At 38.3% G+C, this 22,302-nt stretch overlaps 4 protein-coding genes across 4 annotated transcripts; 2 read left to right on the forward strand and 2 right to left on the reverse strand.

Annotated features, from left to right (window-relative positions):
• Positions 1–914: 914 nt before the first annotated feature.
• On the reverse strand, positions 915–2,839 carry LOC136241899 (uncharacterized). The gene is made up of 4 exons (XM_066033285.1): positions 2,658–2,839; positions 2,546–2,607; positions 1,421–1,520; positions 915–1,092 (listed from the first exon to the last, which is right to left on the reverse strand). The coding sequence occupies exons 1-4, from the start codon at positions 2,774–2,776 to the stop codon at positions 1,038–1,040; spliced, it is 336 nt and encodes a 111-aa protein (XP_065889357.1). The 5' UTR covers positions 2,777–2,839; the 3' UTR covers positions 915–1,037.
• Positions 2,814–15,784, forward strand: LOC136241897 (oxysterol-binding protein-related protein 3-like). The gene is made up of 26 exons (XM_066033283.1): positions 2,814–3,048; positions 3,141–3,305; positions 3,353–3,406; positions 3,452–3,571; positions 3,719–3,914; positions 3,980–4,092; positions 4,495–4,659; positions 5,245–5,392; positions 5,446–5,507; positions 5,593–5,667; positions 5,713–5,826; positions 10,260–10,388; positions 10,444–10,476; positions 11,463–11,640; positions 11,932–12,066; positions 12,118–12,179; positions 12,505–12,579; positions 12,634–12,771; positions 12,824–12,887; positions 13,353–13,431; positions 13,480–13,618; positions 13,723–13,867; positions 15,105–15,231; positions 15,321–15,378; positions 15,432–15,496; positions 15,542–15,784. Exons 1-26 carry the CDS (start codon positions 2,875–2,877, stop codon positions 15,642–15,644), a joined length of 2,916 nt encoding a protein of 971 aa, XP_065889355.1. The 5' UTR covers positions 2,814–2,874; the 3' UTR covers positions 15,645–15,784.
• On the reverse strand, positions 15,539–16,891 carry LOC136241898 (carbohydrate sulfotransferase 14-like). The gene has a single exon (XM_066033284.1). It carries the CDS (start codon positions 16,834–16,836, stop codon positions 15,826–15,828), a length of 1,011 nt encoding a protein of 336 aa, XP_065889356.1. The 5' UTR covers positions 16,837–16,891; the 3' UTR covers positions 15,539–15,825.
• A 62-nt stretch (positions 16,892–16,953) lies between these two features.
• On the forward strand, positions 16,954–21,011 carry LOC136241268 (mitogen-activated protein kinase kinase kinase 12-like). The gene is made up of 12 exons (XM_066032461.1): positions 16,954–17,549; positions 17,745–17,939; positions 18,410–18,568; positions 18,819–18,870; positions 18,958–19,064; positions 19,131–19,239; positions 19,286–19,395; positions 19,458–19,574; positions 19,633–19,728; positions 19,783–19,910; positions 19,964–20,700; positions 20,760–21,011. The coding sequence occupies exons 1-12, from the start codon at positions 17,029–17,031 to the stop codon at positions 20,808–20,810; spliced, it is 2,382 nt and encodes a 793-aa protein (XP_065888533.1). The 5' UTR covers positions 16,954–17,028; the 3' UTR covers positions 20,811–21,011.
• Positions 21,012–22,302: the final 1,291 nt, after the last annotated feature.

A 22,302-nucleotide genomic window follows, 5' to 3' on the forward strand; every position in this document is an offset into this window, starting at 1 on the left:
TCAAGACAATGGGTTAAACACATGATGAGTCATGACTCGTCAAAAGGCTATAAGACCCCTTTTCGCAGATCCGGTCACATAATTATATTACATGATTATTATATAGTTTGGTGTTGTTATACATGTACACTCTACTCTGGTGCTGCCATACAAGGTTTTGCTTTCAAGATCAAAATGTATACTTTAATAGAGCAGTCAAATCCTCTAATAGAGCAGTCATTACATCTAGGACTTGTGAATGTGTGAATTGCCACCCCCAAGCTACATTCAGTATTCCACATGAGCCACAAGGGGAAATCACTTAAAATTTATTCAGCCATCTACCAGAATAGATGTGTACAAATTCAGTTTCTATCCAAAATTAATTATGAAACAACTTACCTGATTACATAGTTTCAACACAATCTCTTGACATTTTCAAAGTGTTATCAAATTTTATTAAATTAACATAATAATTGTTTTATACTCATGTATATGAGGTTTACAATTATACACAATAATAAGATTTTGGCAGTAAGCCTGCACTCTACCAGAACAGATACAACATGGATACATACCATTGTTTCTGTAACTACATGTGCTTGTATTCTATATTGTTTCTGTAGTCAAGTGCTTTCTGTATCAAAAACAGCTATGCCAGATATTTAACAATAGCAACCAATTATAAACAATTTGGTACCAGTAGCAACTGCTTGTGATGTATCACATTTTATTGAAGTACAAAACACTCTAATAGAACATTACTAGAGTGACATAGTGTAACAGTTGTCATTTGTGAGAAATTTCCATACCAATTGTACTCCTAATGCTATTCATTTTTGATGTAGTACCATCACAGATGTTTGACCTTAACAGCCATTTTTGTACTGAAAATTAATCGTGTTTTGTCTTCATCACCCTGAGGCATTTCAATATCCATGTTCCTCTCAATTTGATGTTCTAAGTGTACATACAAAAATATGTTTTAAGTGTAACAAAACATATCAAGTTTCTTAAAAACCTAAGAGTAAAACTACAACAGTCAAGCTGGTCTCCAGTTAGTTGATGGACATTATTTCTATCTCAAAGCACAGCTCAGCATTAGATGGGATCGTACCAAAAGTTAAGGACAACACACAATGCAACAACATTGACAAGTATCATGTCACATGATGCACGTGTGCATGCGTGTGAGGCAAGATAGCTAAGTGACTAGAGTATCGGCACGGCAATCAAAGGTTCCAGGTTTGATGTCCAGTTATGTCCAGTTTAAATGGGGCTCCTGAAGTAGTTTAATGATGTTGCTATCATTTAAATACTTCTAACCATGATACATTGTTGTGCATAGAAATTAGAAAAATGTTTAGTTTTGACATGTACTGGCTGACTATTCTATTAGAAAGTTATACACAAATTATACAACATGTACATAAAAGGATATCCCCATGCTGGAAAACCACCAGCACCATATCCCAAGGCTCCGGGGATGGTCAGTTTAGCAATCTCTCCCAACTTCATAGTCAGACATCCTTGATCCCAACCTGTTGAATACAAATGCATCATTTAGGCCACAAAAAACTAAGAACCTCAGTTATCCAGACCCCACTTATCCAGATTCTCGGTTAACCGAACTACGGAAATGACTGCTCTATAGAGTAGTGACTGTTCTATTAGAGTAGTTGAAATAATATTTTAATTTTTTTCTTTGTGCTATTTTAATGTTATTTATACAGTTTCAGAGATATGGACTTTTCAGACTTATGGGCCACCCCTGGTCCCAAGGGGTTCGGATACCTGAGGTTCCACTGTAATATTAGGTTATCATCCATCAATAGTCTAAATGACAATGCGTGAGGGAGAATTTAACCTTTATATGTTACTAAACAGAGAATGTAACGTTCCTTGATAGTCTATATCTCTTTATGTACATTATTCTTCCTTTGGCATATAACTTACTTGGCAGCCAACGAACACATCAACACCCACTTAAGTGAAATCAAGCAATCATCACCTGTTAACTGAAATTTGTTGTTGTAAACCATTATTCATTTACTATAGTATGTTAGCTTTCTTGTTGAACCACAGACAAATAGCTTTTAAATTTGTAAATGGGAATACTTGGATTTCCAATGTTCTGTAGAAAAATAGGAATTGTTACTTTTCGTCAAGATACGTTGAAATTGTGCATAACATACACAATAGACAAGTACTGCACCGTATGGTAGATACTATTGCTAGTTGTAATAAGTTCCAGTTGCATCCAAGGTCCAGCAGCGTGCTTGACTATTGTTCCAAGTACAAACCTACTTGCCACTATCACTGCATGCACGCCTTATCTCACCTTTCCAGAGGGAAACTGTACATGCATAGATCCTTTACTCACATGTAACGAAGCTTTCACCTAGGCCACAATAAAAATCATTCACCATCATGTCATGTCAGAACATTGTTGGCGTACATATGGTTTATTTGGGAGTTGGTCAGGTGACCTTAGTACTCAGTGACCTCTCAAGTAGTAACAAGTAAAATCTTCATACTTTAAATACACCACTGATTCCCAACATACCTTGTATGACTTGTCCCACTCCAACTTGGAAAGTAAACGGTTTCTGACCCGGATCTTTAGTGCTAAACACAAGACTCGATTGTACACGGATGATATACGAGCGAATACGAACCTCCAAAACTTCTTAGGAGGATTGGTCAAACTTCCCGTACACTGGACAGTAATATTATTTCCAGCCTGGACTTGTGGTCCGGTACCTTCTTTAATAATCTCCTTCTTAACTCCAGACATTATTGTAAATATCGCGCGCAATATTTAAGCTTATATTGTGTTAAATTGAAGCGCTTGCGCGTACAGTATAACACAACAACAGGTATCAGCTGCGAAACATGTCGTTTCCTGACGAGTTAGAACTAATACATTTTGACGATGAATTATTACAAGTCAACAAAAAAGAAAGTCAAAAAGAACTGAAGAAACAAGGCAAGCGAGCTAAGGGCGGCCATTCAAAGAAAAACAGCTCGAGTAGTATAATAATAGCAGAACCTTCTCACGGAACACAGGTTAGAAACGCTTACATGTAACAACGTTAGTGTATTGGTTCACGGTGTGGCTTTAAAACACTTAAATTCATGTGTGGGGGTTACACTGGCAGACCAGGCGACAAGGTAGAAGAAGAAACAGAGATAAAGTGACCTACACGGGACTGTGGGAGACGTTTTACTGCAACAAGGAGGACGGGACAGCTGACAATAGTATTGAGTGTATTAGAGGTTTCTTGTTGAAGCGGAGGAAGTTCCCATTGAAAGGTTTTCACAAGGTACCAACCCACTTATATTCTGACTATCTGTATTACATTTTTTCTAGAGGTACTTTGTGTTACAAAATGGATTCCTTCTTTATGGTAGATCTCAAGGGCAGGTAGGCTGAGACATAATGGTGTAATTTATACAGTGTTAAACGTAGCTAGAGAAAGGAAAATGTCTTGGTCAACTTGACATGGGCTACTCAGTAATATCAATGCAAGCTGAACGTCTGAGGATTGATATAGATGCAGGGGACCAGTCATTTGTATACCACATTAAGGTAACCACGTTGTTGAAATAGTACGTTTGTGTGTTATGAAATCTTATATAGCTTTGGATATCTTTCATTTCAGGGGAGAATTCTTGCTATATAAAATGTAGTCCGACTTCTATGAATTAGTGTGTAATTGTATGTCACACTTTTCAGGCTTGGGATGCTAATCATTTTGCTGCATGGTCGTCACGGTTGCACCAACACTCGATGTTTCGTCGTCGACAACTGTCAGACGGTATGGCATTGCCGCACATTCAACACGGACAAGAACAAGTGGATATTAACCATATCAGTCCTGTGAGTAGCTGGATAACCAGCTCTAAGGAAGGACTTGAAGAGATGAAGAAAGGTCAGTGATTGCCACATCAATTTACTACGCACGCAAACACTACATTATTGTCTTGTTCCACACAGCTATTGAGAGTGTTCAAGAAGGATTGGAGTCATTGTCTGTATATGTTGCCGGTAATGATGTAGTGGACACAATATCTCAGAGGAGTGACCACCACCCCAGCACCAGTGAAGTGGTTAGTCTGCAGTGTGTGGAACTGGTCACTTTTCGGAATTTGGGTCTATGCAGGTAGCTTAGTGGCCATTTAAGTTTTCGGTGTGGAATGTTAAAATTCATAGTTTTAATATTAAAACTATTGGCAACATTTTAAAAACATTTAATAAGCTGACAATAATATTATTATGTTGAATTTTTCTGTTTCACTGTACCATTTGTTAGTTATTTGTTGGTGATGTATAGTTTAAATTGTACTATTAGTGATAAATAATTGCTTGTATCACTTTGTTGTTGCTAAGTGAATTGTATTCTACATGTTAGGTGACAATGATGCTACACAATACACATCATCAAGTGTTTTACATAATTATTTGAATTTATTGATTTACATATAGTATTTACCATACAATTCCGATTCTAGTCTCAGGCTCACCAGACGATCACACCCAGTCGGTCTACTAGTGATGTTTCAGCTCATCCGTCGGTGCACACTTCTGCCACCACCACCACCGATACTCCCAACAAGAAGAAACGATTTGCCAAGCTGAGAATCAGAGGTGGTGGAAAGGCCAGTGACCGACCAAAGGTATTAATACTTGGGAAATAGTAAATGTGAACACTTGAAGGACCCATACATAATCCAGACACTTAGTTAAGGTCCCAAAGTATCCCTTAGTACATAAACTGACCTGGAAATTAGCTAGGACACCTTGATAATCAGGACACCTTGATAATCAGGACGCCTTGATAATCAGGACGCCTTGATAATCAGGACGCCTTGATAATCAGGACGCCTTGATAATCAGGACGCCTTGATAATCAGGACGCCTTGATAATCAGGACGCCTTGATAATCAGGACGCCTTGATAATCAGGACGCCTTGATAATCAGGACGCCTTGATAATCAGGACGCCTTGATAATCAGGACACCTTGATAATCAGGACACTACTGGTTGGTCCTTGTTCTCAATAGATCTCAACTTCTATCAGGGCAGGGTACTTCTAACAAGCAGTTATAGCAAGCACATATGTATGTACTACTACAAGTCAAACCCCAGGCATAAGGTCATAAGGTTCTGCCTGGGGTTTGACTTGTACACATGTGCTTGTACTTGTTAAGAGATGGTATATTAGGCAACTCACATGTGAGTGTATCATGGTATTGTTGTAGTCACCTATGACATCACATGAGGTTGTGACTGGTCATCAACTACTAGATCATGCTTCCTCGGAGCTGTCCAGGTCATGGTCCAACTTGTCCGAGCCCAAGATGGAGTCTACCATCATCTATGATGATTTTGTGGTGGTTGCCCATCAAGGTTAGTCTAGGATACTGTTAGTACACTATTGGTGTGTTCTTGTTGTTGGGTAGTATATTCTCAGCTAGTTGATCTTGTTACTAGTTTGGAGAAGGAGAGAGAATCACTTAGAGAAGTGAGCTCTGTGTGTGTATGTGTCTGTGTGTTAGTCATCTATATATCAGTCAGTTAGTGTGTCAGTCCCACTACTCCTTTATTAGGTACTAGAGAGAGAGGCAGCCATGCAGGTACAGCAAAAGATAATGATGGCTGGTCTGAAGCTATCCCTCAGCAAGGTGACCACTACATCATATCACACATACCATCACAACTGGTTATAGTCACAGGCACAGAACACTGACCTGAGGGAGACCCTCGCTAAGATCAGGAATATAGCCGCAATTGGTGATAGTGCATTAGTACCAGAAATATCTCTTAGTATGAACCATTCACAAGTGAGCTGCATGTGCTGTATGTGACCATGTAGTAGTGCCATTTATAATTGACATTTTTGGACTTAACGTATGCACCATTTTCTTCAATCTACCTTGTCCGTTATTATAACCAACAGCCCACATAGTCTAGTGAAACAAAATAATGAGTGCTATTGAGCTTGATTTGTGGTGTAATGTGGCTGGATCTGGGAAAACCGGTCTTATTGCCAATGTCAGCAGATTTGATTTTTCACCAAGAACACGAAGCTACATGAATAAACTATCTATTTTCACAATCAAAATCAGCTAGACTTGAGTGGTCTGGTTTTGCTGGCTGCTTTTCCCAAGCCCAGTGGCTATCCGTACATGCGGTGTGGGGCCTTAATGGAGCTGTGGTCAGCCTAGGAATGGCTGTATGTGGCTGTACAGCTCCGTGGTGTTAAATAAAGGTCGCTGTTGTGAATTTCCTTTCATTTCAGCCAGTTTTGAGACCTGAATGGACCGTAACTTTACCTAATTCATCCCTACGCCTTCCTTTTCAATTTTTAAAACAGCCTCTTGCGCCCTCCTTCCAGGCCCCTGCCTCTCTCCCCTTTTGGAGCTTGCCAGATACAGTCAACCACGGTTTTAAAATATCTAAAATGGCGGGAAACTGAGCTGTTGGCTACTTGCACAGTGGATGCTCTGTAAGACAAGGAATTGGTGAAAAATGTGTGAAAATTGTGGTACACATATCTTCAACCATTGGTGAGCTACAACACAATACTTAAAACCAGCATTTATTGATATTTTTAAATAGACGATAAGACCGGTTTTCCCAGACTGGGTCACATGTATGCTTTACTAGATAGCACATTTACATGGGTGTTTGCATATGTAGTGTGCGCTGGTACTGTACTGTATATTAAGGAACATGGAGGTTTAGTTCTTTCTGGTCAAAAAAAAAATCACCCAAAAACCAGCTTCACAATACCATCCTGGCATCTTGGCAGTATTGGTTAGGTAAAACCAAGCCCAAAAGTTCCTTCAGAATGATGGTTACAAAATTTAAAAATATATATATTCAATGGAATTTTCTACTGACTAACTAACTGCCAGGCAAGCGTAACTCAGTAACGGCTAAGGCTACAAGCCTATCTTTTCACTGTTCACGTTGCTTTGTCTGAAGACATGCCTTTTGGCATACCACAGTACGTACAGTGCACGCATCATGGACTTACCTTTGTCCTCCTTTGTGTCCCATTTCTTTTTGCTGACTGCCCAAGGTGTCGATTTGTGGTATTGTGATGCATGGCTTCCCTACGTTTGTAAATGGGAATTGTCCATATTTTCCTGAATTGATTACAGAAGTGCTTTTGATACTGTTCTTCATTGTAATGCTGTGTAACGGGTTGAAAATAGGTGGACTCGAAGGGTAATCGCCACCTCACTTTCGAGTCAGTAATTGATAGTTGGGGAGCACGAATCGTCCGTATTTTTTATGATGACTGGATTGATTGCAGAGGTCTTTCTCTCCTACTGTTCATTGTTTGTATGTGTAATGGGCTGAATATAGCTGAAAGCGAAGTGCAATGACTACTTCACTTTCGAGTCAGTAATTGATAATTGGGGCACACGTTCAGATGAAAACATTAATTCTGCTGCCATCTTTTTCTTTGATGCAGTATGCACAGGTTCAACAAGTGTAAGGAAAATTAGTTTGATTAGGGATCATAGGAAAATTTAAGTAGGGAAACAAGGGAGGTCACCTACAGCTGCAGATATACTAGTGAACGTTTAATCCCTGTACCCATGACTGAATTAGGGATTAAATGTTCACTGCAGGTGTAAGCAACCTCCCTTTCCTAATTTTTCCTTATACCTGTGTATTTAAAAATGCCTGGAGGCAGAAAACATGTCACAAATGTATTTATGTAGGTATAAGTATGGATATGTGAATACAATAGACCCTGACCAACCCCAATGGCCTCTGGCATTGATAAAGTGTTTGATTTATACAACTTTGTTTGATTACTCTACTCTATGGAAAAAATTATGAAATTTGAGTATAGGGATCATAGAAATAAAAGCAATGAAACAAGGGAGGTCATACTAGTAGTGCTCAGTGGTATTGAAGTTTGAATACACAGTATTAATAACAGGAAAATATCGCGGTGTATTGATATATAGTTACTATAACTATTGCATCATTTCTTGGGCCAAATATGAAGTGGTATACATCCGACCAGATCTGTGAAAACCCGACACAATAGTGCATTTTTCGAATTCCTGTTTATTAAATATTTGTAATCTACTTAGCCAAGTGTACCTTCTGGCAAAGTTTCAGCTTCATATGCCAATAACTTTCAGAGTTACAGCCCTACAAAGTAGCAACAACAGAAAAATCGATTTGTACAGCAAGTATATAGGGAAAATAAATCACAGGTGTTTACTAAAATGGTTCTAACTTACGAACGGATTTACGTACTAGGCTAAACTTTCCACCATCGTGTTTGCCATGGTTGGGGGAGTCATTTACTGGGTATGTTTGTCCTTCTATCACCTTTTTTCACTGCATACAAAGGAGAAATTTGTGAAGAAAAAATCGATCGCATACTATCGCTGCGACGTGATGTAAACAAATGCTCATAACTTGCGTATCCTTGGGTATACTGCAACAAAACAAAGGTTGTCCAACTCCTCATGAGCAGGTGAATAAGATGATATCCAGGTTTGTATTGTTAGTCCCTTCACTAACAAAGAGGCGCTCAAAAAATTTATGGAATTTTTTCAATAATAATATTTCACCCAATTTTTTCAATGCTTTATACTGGAAATTTAGGCTTGCGCTATTGTGTCAGGTTTTTGCAGATCTGGTCACATATATAGTTCAGTACAAGTGGGCATGTGTTGTAATGTGACAATCTCAAGTTTTGTTTGTGGTGTGTCTGCTAAACCATCAACAAATTGAGTAATTGAACACTAAAGGCTGGGTTAAGAGCAATCATATAGTGGTATTCATTGATATATCGCTATTTTGATATGCCGGCTGTCATGGTATGATAACCAGTAATGTTAATTTATCACGATAAATGCAGAGCACTATATACAAGTGGACATCTACTTTAGTCAGCCGTTGCTTTTACATGGTCCGTACTGATATAAAATTCCTTGTACTTGTTTACTTTTTGTAACATAATTATTTATGACTGGTGAACCAACGTGTACCACATCAAAGGAAAGATGCCATACAAATTATAAAAATCAATTCAGTGACTTAACACATGCCCCGACTATCAATTCTGCTTTGTTTTCAACTTTGTTCCACCCGTTATACAGCATTTCAAATGGTGAACACTACAAGAAGTGTCTTTGCAATCAATCCAGTCACTACAGAAATAACAATTCAACACATGCCCAGACTATCAGTTACTGGGAAGTGAATGATCATTTATTTTATTTTCACTTTTGCAGTACCCATTATAGTATTATAAACAAAGAACAGCACGAGTGCCACTTCTACAATCAACCCAGCTACTATGTAAATTATGACAATTCTTGTGACAAAAAACCACAATGTATTTCAACACCTACGCGGTAGTGGAGAAAAAAATGAGACACAAAGTACAAAATAAGTGTAAGATGATGAATAGCACTGCTGTACTGTATGATACACTTTACAAATGAAATACTCTAATTGAGCAGTTATTTACTATTTTCAGTGTCAGGTAACCAAAGGGTGTGCTAGAGTGTTTAGGCCAGTGTCTAGGTTGTAAGTTGTGTGGGGATTGAGTCACCACCTGGTTTGGGATTTTTCCAATAGTCTCAATGTTGAGATTGTGACCTCCAGTGTATGGAGGCTTTAGCTTTCTCACATGATTAATTGAATAGTTTGTGACCTGCTGAGCGAATAGTTTGAATCTCCATTTTATAATTTTTTGACCAATGGGCAGTAAAGTTTCAACCATTTCTGCTGAGTACTTTTGGAGTTATAGCAGTAGACAGCAAGACGAACAAAACTATTCATTTGTACAGTGCCTATATGGAAAATTAATTACAGGCACTGATTTAATCTATCATAAGTCACTAGTGCAAGAAGCTATGAAGTTGAGACTGTGTCATTGTGTTCAGGGCATTCATAAAGGTGAAGTTTTTGGCATATATCTACCACATGCTTTTTAAGCAAGAAGAATGTTCAAGCTTAGAAACGGTGACAATTACATTATGTTTTACTACAACTACACATTTGCTTCATATGGTACAGAAACAAAACTCTTAGATATTTCAATTTGAGTCTATCATTGTTTGCTGAAGCGATTAAAATCTGTGTAAAAATTTTTTTTGTAGCAGGCATTAAATCAATGGTGTTTATCTCAAAAGTTATGCAATCAAATTGGGTATTGCTCAGCGGGTCACATTTAATTATCAATGATTTCACCTCTCATTATTATTGTTTTATTATCCTCCACCATTAGAGGGGCACATCACTGTTATCCAAACAGCCTAGTTCACTACATACTAGTCTGAACAGGTTTGAGTCGTTCATGTCAATACCATCATCATATTCCACAACTGGAGAAAGATTCTTTGATGCTCCTGATGAGGTACTTCCCCCTTATTTTGTTAACATGTTTACAAACATGTGTCAACACTTGTTAGTTCATGTTACCTGGTGGAGAGAGCAGTGAAGAGGTCAGCAAATACATGTAATTACTACCCTGTGGGTAAAATCTATGAAGCAAAAAATTCTACATTGGGGCTTGTTATTTTTTTTATAAAAAGTATTTTCAAGGAGATGTTTTACTATATGTTTATGTGTGTGAATTCCTAATAGAATAATACTTATTTATACCATGTTATTTCTGAAATGTTGTATTAGCTTTGAAAGAATCTGATGCTGACCAGTTTTAGTGTCCCACCCATTTTCTGTTTTCAGAAGCCCCTCTCTTACAATACTGTCAGGTTTTGCAATGGAATGACTCATTACATTCTTTAGGGCTTACTATACGTATTTCCAGGGGAAGAATTGCTCAACAACAGTATACGCAGTGTATGTTAAAAGTCTTCATCATATCCACCTATTGTGTTAATGGGATGAACATCTGTTCACATTTAATCACCCAAAATGGTTGTGGCACTGTCATGAATTGTACTTTTGTGGGAGGACCGAAGTGTCATAGTGTGGTGTATTTCCATATAGTAGCAACGGTGTTGTATGGCAAATACAGTAGTATTGTGAAAAGAACATTGATTTATTAGAAAACAGCCCTCCGACAGCACGGTTGGCCATGTGTGTGGCATTGTAAATTTAGTTGCTTGTTCTACAACTAGAAATAGATTATTGTATGGACATTTAAAAGCGAAATAAAATGTTTAAAGTACTTCCTTTACCTGTGTCCATGAAAAATGCAACACTGGGACGTGCTGCTATATTAGTCCCTCCTTGTGCTATTGTACACATGTGCAGCGATACTTATAGTACTACATGTATGTCAATTTTATTTATATACTATTTCAGAAAATTTCACAACATATCTATATTTCATGGAAGATATGTATTATTTTGTAGTGTCGTGAAATACAAAATATAATTCATGGAATACTCCAAAATCTATCGTAACCTAGTGTGCATATTCAAACCCGTTGTTACACCTAATGTAATTATCATCATCACATAGTCACAGAACAGTGAGTCAGATGAAGAAGACGAAGATGAAGATGATAATGAGTCAGATGGAGAGGAGAGAAGTTCACAGATTCCATTCCTCAGTACTTCACCACATCAGAGCTTCACCTCAGCTGTAGCTACTACCAACTATAGCTCACACAACCTGGCAGACACTCACACCTCCCCAGGTGAGCTGTACACCATGTACCTTCCTAAGACAATCTTCCGGACTTCTTGACTTGGTCACTATAATGAGGTGGTCTTATTAATGAGGTCATGAAGTACACCTTAGCTATGTTTGGGACCTACTAGATAAATGGCATCTTTATCAAAAGTTACTAACCTTGAATTTGGTTAAATGACATTCACTTCATACCTGTGTATCTGTTTGAATATTAAACAAGTTTGCAAAATTGATTAACTGCAGCCAACCAAATTTGCATCCTCAAAATGTCATGATTTTATTGTGTCCGTTACAGTTGCTGATGTCACTGGCATGGAACACATTCAACAACAATCAACAGTAGCTATTCCCAATCGTCGTAAGTTCCTTCCCTCTCCTGAGGTGTCATCTGGAGACCTTGGATTATGGTCGATATTGCGTAAGAACATCGGTGAGTAGTTATAATATCCGGTAGTGATTGTGTAAATGTTTTGTGGTGTAGGAAGAGACTTGTCCAAGGTGTCCATGCCTATATCCCTCAATGAACCTCTAGGAGCCTTACAGGTTTGTGCTTTTGTCCCTTTTATGTACCTGTCTGTGTGTTTGTCCTATTTGCTGTATAATATTTATGTGCATGTTTGATTGGTGGAACTTCTCTTAACAAACCCTCAGAATTAATAAAGCCTTCTTGTTAAGGATAAATAGTTACCCTACCATATATGTATCATCAACACTGAAAGAGGAAAATTGACAAAAAAGAATGCCTAAAGTGTTTATAGAAAAGTTTGGTTGTATAAATTTCAGTCTGACTGTCCAAGTGTGTATGTTCACTTGTGATCAGTGTTTGTCCGATAATTGTAAATAATTTTTTTACTGCTCATTACTGCAGAGACTATGTGAGGAGTTACACTACACTCATCTTCTTGATAAGGCAGCCACATGTGCTGACCCTTGTGATAGGATGGTAAGTACATGACTGTCTACCACACAATACAAGCCACCCCTGGCTACCATTCAGGTATATGTAGCAGCATTTGCAGTGTCAGGATATACATCATTTGCTCACCGTGCCAAGCACAAGCCATTCAACCCCATCCTGGGTGAGACCTACGAGTGTATCAGGGAGGATAAAGGCTTCAAGTACATTTCAGAACAAGTTAGTATTCAGTGATATTACAGGATGTATCATGAGGATTGTGTTGTGATAGGTTAGTCATCATCCTCCTGTGGCTGCATGCCATTGTGAATCACCTAACTTTGTGTTTTGGCAAGGTGAAGTCTGTTGGTGCTTTGTGCATTGTAGTGTGTGCCGTAGTGTATATACATGCGTGTGGTGTGTATGCATGTGTGTGTGGTGTGTATGCATGTGTGTGTGCATACAACTGACTAGGTCAATCTAGTCTCATATTTGTGTTATTGTAGATATAGTAATTGGATTGCACTGGTTTTTAAAGTCTGTTGTCCTGTTACAATTATGCATGCACCAAAAAAGTGGTAGCTGAAAGGTTACTCACAATTGATAACAGAGTCTTTTTGCACATACGCACAGTAGCCAAATGCACTTGCTTGAATTTGCCGCCCGTGCATCAATGAACACAAGACAATGGACTAAAAAATTCCATTAGTGAATTTGTGCAAGTACTCGAGTGCTTGTTGAATACATATATGTGAGTATGTTGTTTTGTGTTTCCTGTTTCCATATATGAGTCACTACATGGATGTATCACCACATATTAGATGCTCGTATCAAGAACAAATTCTGGGGCAAGTCAATGGAGGTGTTCCCACTTGGTACAGTCAACCTGGTCCTACCCCGGTAAGCCACTCCATCATCACTTGGTGAAGTACTGGTCACACCACACAGACACAATGAGCACTACACATGGAACAAGGCCACTGCTTGTATACACAATATATTGAGTGGACAACGTTGGCTGGAGAATTATGGTGAAGTGTTGATCCAGAATGGAACCAAGTGTTGTTGTAAGCTGGTGTTCTCAAGGGTGAGTGTGTGTGTGTGTGTGTGTGTGTGTGCGCGTGTGTGTGTGTGTAATGTATTGTATTGTGTGTCTTGCTCTGCCAATATCAATGACCCACACACACACAGGCTCGCTACTGGAGCTCTAAACGTCATGAGGTCACAGGGACAGTGTACAATGAAGAAGGACAACCAGTCAGAAACTTGTTTGGTAACTGGACAGAAGTCTTGTTTTGTGGAGATACTGATGATAAGGAGTGTATATGGAGAGCAGGTATGTGTGTTGTGTGTGTGTATGTGTGTGCGTGCGTGTGTGTGTTTGTTGATATCACTGAGGCCTGTACCGTCCTAAAATAAACAAGACCCATGGAACAGATTAACTTGTCCCAAACTAATGGAGACTGTTCATGTTAATACACATGCACACTCTCTATAATACTATTACACTAATATGGCTGCCATCAGCACTGTTGTGAAAACTAATTTCCATGTTAGGTAACTTATGCAGGCAATATAAATCAAAGAGCCTGTAGAATACACAAACTGCTACTGGCAATGTAGCTAATTGCATAGCTGGCTGAATTTTATGTCAATGTGTTCTCTTTTACACAAGCAGACGATAAAATTAATACTGGTGAGCGAAACGGGTGCCATGTCCTTTAATTAGCGAGTTTTTTAATTGCTTGCACTCTCACTAGATGACGTTATATTTGAGCAGTACTATACACAAAGGCAAGAAAGCAAAAAATATAAATAACATTTAGTAGTCCAGTCTAGTGAATGGATATATTCTTCCATGTTTGTAGTCTTCACAGAGCACACAGAGAAGTGTTGTTGTGTGGGGTTGCTAAGTAAATTATTACCATGGCTTCATGTGTTGTGATACATAATTTATTGTATTGTGATGATACAAAAAGTGTACAATAATCATGATAGGCTACCATTTGTGTTATTTTTCCTTTTCAGAGATAAAAAATTATGGAGCTATAGTAGAATGCACAAAAAAGAAACTCTTGAGACACGTTCTAAATTTTTCATGAACTTTCATGAAGGCTCATCACATGTTGTGAATTCACAAACTGATCTGTCTGAATAACTGTCGGCTATGTTCACAACAAGTTCTTGACATATGCTTGGAGCAGTGTTCATGACAATTTGTGTCATAGTTGCAAAGTTTTTTTTTGTGTGTCCTACTGTATGTAGACCTGTTGGGAACAAAATTTTTGTCTATAGAGTTTTATTCTAACGCATATAGGAGAATACTGAGGCCTGTAACATCAGTGTAGGGGCTAGCTATCTTCTATGTGAAGAATTAAGTTATATAATTGTCACTTATGTGTAACCAAATTATGTGGTTTGTCTCATTCTGTGTGTATAGTATGGAAACTTTTTGCTTTAACGTGCACCCACTAATCACCCTATGTATACTAACAAGGCCATTCAGCAATGTTGTGAAAACTAATTTCCATGTTTGTAGACACCACATTATGGCTAATGTTTACTGTTAACAGATCCACTACCTGACTATGCTGACAGCTGTTATGGCTTCACACAGTATACCATTGAACTAAACGAGCTCACAGACACACTGAGTGACCAGTTACCAGCTTGTGACACAAGGTTTCGTCCTGACCAAAAGTGAGTTTGTTCTCAGTAATTTGAATAGGCCTGTGAAACCCTGCTTGGTAGAAGAATTACATGTGTGTATTTCTATCTTTGTTGTAAAGGTTACTTGAAGAAGGAAAGTTAGATGAAGCGCAAGCAGAAAAATTAAGAGTCGAACAAGTGAGATATTTATTAGTCTTTTTTTTGTAAATGTATTATAAATGTCTGTATAGCTTCAAAGAGAGGCTAAATCTGACAGAGAGAAACAACACATTGAATGGACACCAAATTTCTTCAAGTAAGATCATTTTGTGACATAATAATCAATCATCACTCTTTGCAGACGTGAAGTAAAAGATGACAATGAAATATGGACTTATTTAGGGAATTACTGGACTCAGAGAGAGAAAAAATTCAGCGATGTAGCAATTCCAAAACTATGGTGATTGTACATATCATGAGAGAAATTATTTATTATGTATGAAAAAAATTAATAAACAGATTTTATATCTATATACAACTTGTATTTATACAGCATCTGTTTATGTACAAAGCTTTATAATTCCAGAGGAGAAAATACTAACTGCATACCTAGATTTCTGAAGTTGGCAAAATATATCATTTTCTCTATAACCCTTGGTTAGGAGATCTAACATGATCAGTGATGTAATCGTCCACATTCTCTGGAAGAGGATATCCAAAGAGGCCAAAATCCGTCGCATATTTCTTGACAACATCTTGAAATGTCTCAGGTGGTACTTTATGCCATTCATCAATCTTTGCTTCGTCAGCAACTGTGTTTTTATCGTAGTAACGCTGACGTGCTGGATAAGTCACTTTGTCAGATAAACCGACATGTTTGATCATTGCCGTAGCCTCATTTTCTAAATCTTCATAGATCCCAATAAAGTTATAATCTACATGACAAGGCTGGCATAGTTCAGTGTAAGGCATCCAATGTTCATTGAATTGTGTAGTTGCTGTACCGGCAAGATATTTAAAGAATTCTCCGAGAGTTACATCATCTCCTTTAGGATCTACAGGTGGGTTGTCTCTAAATTTCTTCACAATCGGAATACCATATTTTTTCTGCATATCAATAAAGTTTTCATGGAACTTGTTATGCCATCCTGAGAACAACCTGTCTAATGGATGCCGTACAAACATGAATTTGAAATAGTTATTGAGCCGATATTCAATCTCTTCGGGGCTGTACCCTGACAAGAACTTGAAATCTGTGTGATCAACTTTATGAATGTCTTCCACGCGAGCATACCTCCCAGATAACACTTGCATTACTCGTTTCCAGTTAGCACAAGCTGCCTTGGGCACGTAGCAATACAACAATTGGTGGTTATCATCCACTATGATATGCTTTAGTAGAAACATCATCTGTGTTGTGGTCAAAGTCGTTAGAGGTCTCTTAGGGCCACAAATTTCGTGGATGGTCTTGTTTCTTTCTCGCTGCTGGACTAAATACTGAGGTGTTCGTTCGGTTGCCACCTTCGGTAGATCAGCGGGAACGTCTTTAACATTGCTGGAATTGGAGTGCAAAAAATATAACACAATTATGACCACTACAACTAGAACTAAATATCTTCCTAGGCGACTCCTTTGAGACATTGTTATGTGAGCCATCCTTCCTTGTGCTCTTATTAATGCGCAGTATAAACAAACACTTTGTCTTCGTTACGTCAACTAATTAGTCATGTGTTAATATCAGGGTATTTCCCCGGATTCTAGGCTGACGTGGCAACTTCACAAAATCATATAATTTAGCGGTAATTGATAAATCCGGCGTTATTCTCGGCTTTGTGACATGTGGAGATCATGACCGCTAAGGAATCGTTGTGGCTATCGCCAGAAGATATTCAACCTATGGACACTACTCGTCCAGGGCGTGTTGTTCAGATACGCCTTCCCCAAGGCGTTGATAGTAATGACGAAACATCGGACGAGCATGATGAAGTGATGGATAATCCATTAGCGAACATGAGACCTTCAGAAGTTGAAGAGATGCTGGAAAATAACTCACTTGTAGCTCAGAACTTGCGAGACGAAGACGATCACGGCCTATTAAGCCCGATAACTGGTTTTTTCAGTGGTTGCTTGGCTCCAGTGTTTAGCGTGTTCAGTAGGAAGAGGAAAGCCACACCTAAAGCGCGCGATGAGTTTGAAATCCCTTTTGAAGATTTGAAGAATTTAGAGTTTGTTGATTCTGGAGGACAAGGTGCTGTGTACAAGGCTGAGCATCAAAGCGAAATAGTGGCAGTAAAGAAAGTGCGGGACTCTAAGGAAATAGAAATAAAACACTTGTTGAAGCTCAAGCACGAGCACATAATAGAATTCAGGTATAGTTTAGTTAGTAATGTACTAAGAATAGCATCATTTTGTGCTAAATATAAATCATGTGATTTTTATGTTCTTATTTGGGCACAAATGTGACGATAGTAACCATATGGTTTACTTTCTATGGTTACAAATATTTGTGGCTAAAACCACTTTGGTGTAAACAATATGATTTGATTTATGCTTATTTCCTACAGAGGAGTTTGCAGCAAAGCACCCTGTTATTGCATCATCATGGAGTACTGCAGACAAGGGGCCCTCTATGATGTGCTACGAAGAAGAGACCAGACTATCCTTCCTCCACAAGTAGTTGCATGGAGTAGACAGATTGCAAGTGGAATGCAGTTCCTTCACTCGCATCGCATCATTCACCGAGATCTTAAGTCACCAAAGTGAGTGTCTAGATATTTTATTGTGGCTTGATTTACACTATTCTTCACATATTGTGTGTTACTTTGTATCACACATATTTGTGGTTTGTGTACTGCTGACTGGCCTTAGTTACCATTCTCAATAAACAAATCTAGTTTGGTTGCTACGTGTAGGGAGAAATATCTAGAGTGATACTGGTAGGGTTTTAACACAACTTGAAGTGAAAATTATTACCTGTGTTTAACCAATGGAATGAAGAGAATCTATGACTTCATAGATTTGTTGATAGCTTAGCAATTAAACATTAATGTTAATTATTTCCTTTCTGTTAACACTAGTTACAAACACTCTATAATGATAACCTTTGTGGTAGTGTTGCTGCTTAGGCAGGCAAGATAGTTACCAAAGCATACAAAGTTGCTGTGCTTGACACTGTTACCACTATTATGGAGTTATTGGTTGAAATGTTTTGATTGTAACTTGTTCACAGTGTGCTGGTGTCAGACACTGATCATTTGAAGATCAGCGATTTTGGGACAAGCCGTTCCCTTGGAGAAAAAAGTACTCGGATGACTTTTGCGGGAACCGTTGCATGGATGGCACCAGAAATGATTAGAGAAGAACCGTGCTCTGAAAAAGTGGATATTTGGTTAGTTGATAAATATTATTATTACTGGTTGTGTTTGTTTGAGTGAAACCTGTCTTAAGTGTAGAATAATCATCTCTGAGGCTCTTTATGTTTACAGTTTGTTGGTTAAACAAACCATCTTTGTCTCACAATCACCTGCTTATTGTAAGGCCAAAACACATTTGAGGCAGGTTTAAGCTGGTTTCACCACATGTACCAAATGTTGTTATAAGTTTTCAGCAAGTTTACTTTGTTTATGGGATGCCCTCAGGTCTTTTGGAGTGTTGCTATGGGAACTGCTGACACAAGAGAGGCCATATAATGTAAGTGAGCTATGTGTTGTCATATGGAATGGTATTCATAATGTTGTCATTGGCTGAGCTAGCACCATCTGTTACTTGTCTTTGCAGGAAATTGAGTCTTCCTCGATCATCTGGGGAGTTGGGAGCAACAACCTACAATTACCTATTCCTCAATCATGTCCTACATCATTTAGAATTTTGATGGAAATGTGCTGGTAAGAATATAGTACTTGTGTTATTACAAAGAGGCTAGCTGTTTAAAATAACTCTTTACTGTTTAGGAACATTAAGCCTAAAAACAGACCATCGTTTCGACAGATAAGGATGCATCTTGAGATTGCTGCTCATGAATTTATTCAAATTGACCCAGCAGTCTACTTGAAGTCACAGGTACTGAGTTTAGTAGGTGTGGTACGTGTATCATGTGTCCGTACAGAGTGGTTGGCAAGTGGAAGTTAATGAAAAATTCAAGACAGTACGTGCCAAGTGTAATGAACTACACTTACGAGAGGATGAGTTAATTGAGAAGAGAAAGAGAGAGTTACAGTGAGTCATGAGAATTAGTGGTGTGTGTTGTTAGTTAGTGTGTGTGTTGTCCCATTACACAGACATGCTTGTGATGTATCTGAACATTACAAACAGAAATTGGAAACTGCTAACAAACTATTCTGGCAACTACAATCTTGTCAGAAGAGCCTGGAGGCTAGAGAACGAGTATTGAACAAGTACGAAACCAACACTGCCATATATTCTGAAACTATGGGTGTATCTGTTACTTTTTAGGAGAGAAAGAAAGATTGTTCGTAAATCAAAATTTTCAACATCTGCTACAGAAACTGATGGACTGTTCACTTCAACCAGCAGAACATTACTATTGTGGTGGGTTAAGGTGTATGTTATATATGAAGAAAATTTGATATTATGGTCTTACAGTTCCAGTAGTGAAGAAGGGGTGCTAGACAGGAACCATAGTCCACCATTTAGGAGAAAGAAAAGGCGAAGCAAATCTGGTTGTACTCCTCCATCATTGTCACCAGCAACCAGCAAGGAAAAAATTGAAGGTGAATAATCTACTGCTCTTGTTTTGTGGGTACTTTTACTGTTGTGTATTTAGGAGCTGTAAGGAATATTGCTACCCACGAATCATCTCCAAACAGAAACTCCAGTCAACTAAGTCTCTCCCTAGCTATTACTCCAGAAAAAGAGTCTGAACATCCTCCAGCGTTAACACCTGGAGGAAGCTATACCCCACTAGTGAAAGAATTTCTGGAGAGCGTCAAGGGCCCACCAAAGAGATTCCTCTCACGTCATCGTAGGAATCACTCTGGTGATCAATTCAGATGGCACGACACTCCTAGTAAGAAAATGTTCCGGGGAAGATCACTTGATCAAGTGGATACTGACCAACTACTAGTAAACTTTACTTTACCTGAAATAGACTACGTGAATGAGTCCCCATCAGAACTAGGATCACTTAATAAACCACAACTAGTCAATCTTGTGGCAGTGTCTGATGGTGACATGGACAGTGATCACACACCAACTGTACCATTGGTACGTGATGATGCTACTCACGGAGACTCCAGCAGTGTTGACTTATTGGATACTGTTAGCAGTCAAGGGGAAGAGGGTGATGATGAGGAAGATTATCAACCATCATCTGATCTTGTGCCAGAATCTCCGACGGGCAACGAAGATACTTCATCTTTACCTTCCAGTCCCGACTTTTTGAATGTTCCGATGGTGACAGCTGGTTCTCATCGACGAGGTGGCAAATTAGTGTTCCTCAAGAGTTTCTACGATTCTCCTCAGTCCAAGGCATTATCAGAACTCAACGATAGTGGATTTCATGTAAGTATACAATATGTTATTAGATGTTGTCAATGTTATTGTGTTGTTGTTTTTTACAGACACCTCTAACGAATACACCCCAAACAGAAAACTTAGTCACTATTGTATAACAATATATTATTTATTATATTTATGCCTTAATTGTATTTATACTGTATTTATATTTTGGTTTGTGTATGCAATTTATGAAAATACCCCATGTATCACTGAATTATGTTCATCATCATTGTAACACACTATAACATGATCTGTTACAATATTGTGTCTTGTACAAGTGTATGTATCAATGTCATCATATAACAAAGTTTTCACATTGGAAATATAAACTTTTGTATCAACACAATGTACTAAATTTTCAACAACTGGGACAAACTACCACAAATTAAATTCAAGTGAAATATTAGGGTTAAGGCAAACAATGATATGCCCATATGCCAGGCTCAGTGATGTCTTTTGCCAGGTCTCTCACGATCAATTCTACTTAGGCACAGTCTTTGGGATCTCAGTACATTGTTGCTTGAATACCATTATCTATGGATAAGCCCTGAACTTACAATCCAGTTAGCAGTGATAGTATATACATGTTGTAGTTACTCTGACTACAAACTCCACAAGTGTTTTTGGTTATCACAGTACAGTTCAGCTAGTAGGTTCACAAAAATATTTATGGGTATACAATAATGTATTGATACAATGTTACAGATAGCTACACAGAAAAATACAAGAGACTCCAATATTAATATTTTGTTACTAAAAGTACACTACTGTAAACAACAATTGTAACTTTGTGGCTCGGAATCAGAAGTTGACACTTCAAAGTACAAAGTATCATTCACAACATAATGATGTCTCGGCCTCTCCAGCTCATCATGGCTAATGGAAAGTTTACCATAGCTCCTTGTATAAAAGTTATTGGTCAGAAATTTTCCAGCATAATCTAAGAAGGAACCATCACTGGCCGACCATACGTCCTTCGTGTAGTGATCGATGTTCTGAGCTTGGTTGAGTAAGGTCACGATAAGGTTTTGGGGCAATCCCGTATAGCCATAACATTGTTTCACAGCTACTGACATAAAACCGTTAACATTAAATGACACAGAAAGGTAGAGCCTGCTCAGGCAATCTGTACCAAAATAGAACTCTGATGTATCTAAAGATTTACCTTCTAACTTGGCATCTTTGTATCCACTTACTCTCACTATCACTGGTAAGACAGGAGTGGGAAACTGTGTAGCTGCTTCTGCCATTGTTACTAGATAAAGCCTCCAGTTACGTCTCTTCATTTCATTGGCTATCAACTTGTATCCCTTGATCCAGTGATCAACGCTCTGTTGCTGTGATATAGTCTCTTGAAGTGGAGCCAACTTCGTAGCAACTTCATCTTCAATCATCTGTTTTACATCCACTTCAAACTTTTTGTGTAACTGCTTCAATTCTTTCTTCATATTTGCCATTTGTTGGTTAGATGTAGTAAGTTGCTCTTCTAGCTGACCAACTTCCACTTGCAAGAAATCTACTCTGCTCTTTAGTTGTTGGTTCTCAAGGGACATATCTACAAGATTATTGCTTAATTCAACAACTTCCACTCGCAAATGTTCAAAG

Source organism: Dysidea avara, chromosome 12, assembly GCF_963678975.1.
Source record: "Dysidea avara chromosome 12, odDysAvar1.4, whole genome shotgun sequence".
In the NCBI taxonomy this organism is placed as follows: Eukaryota; Metazoa; Porifera; class Demospongiae; order Dictyoceratida; family Dysideidae; genus Dysidea; species Dysidea avara.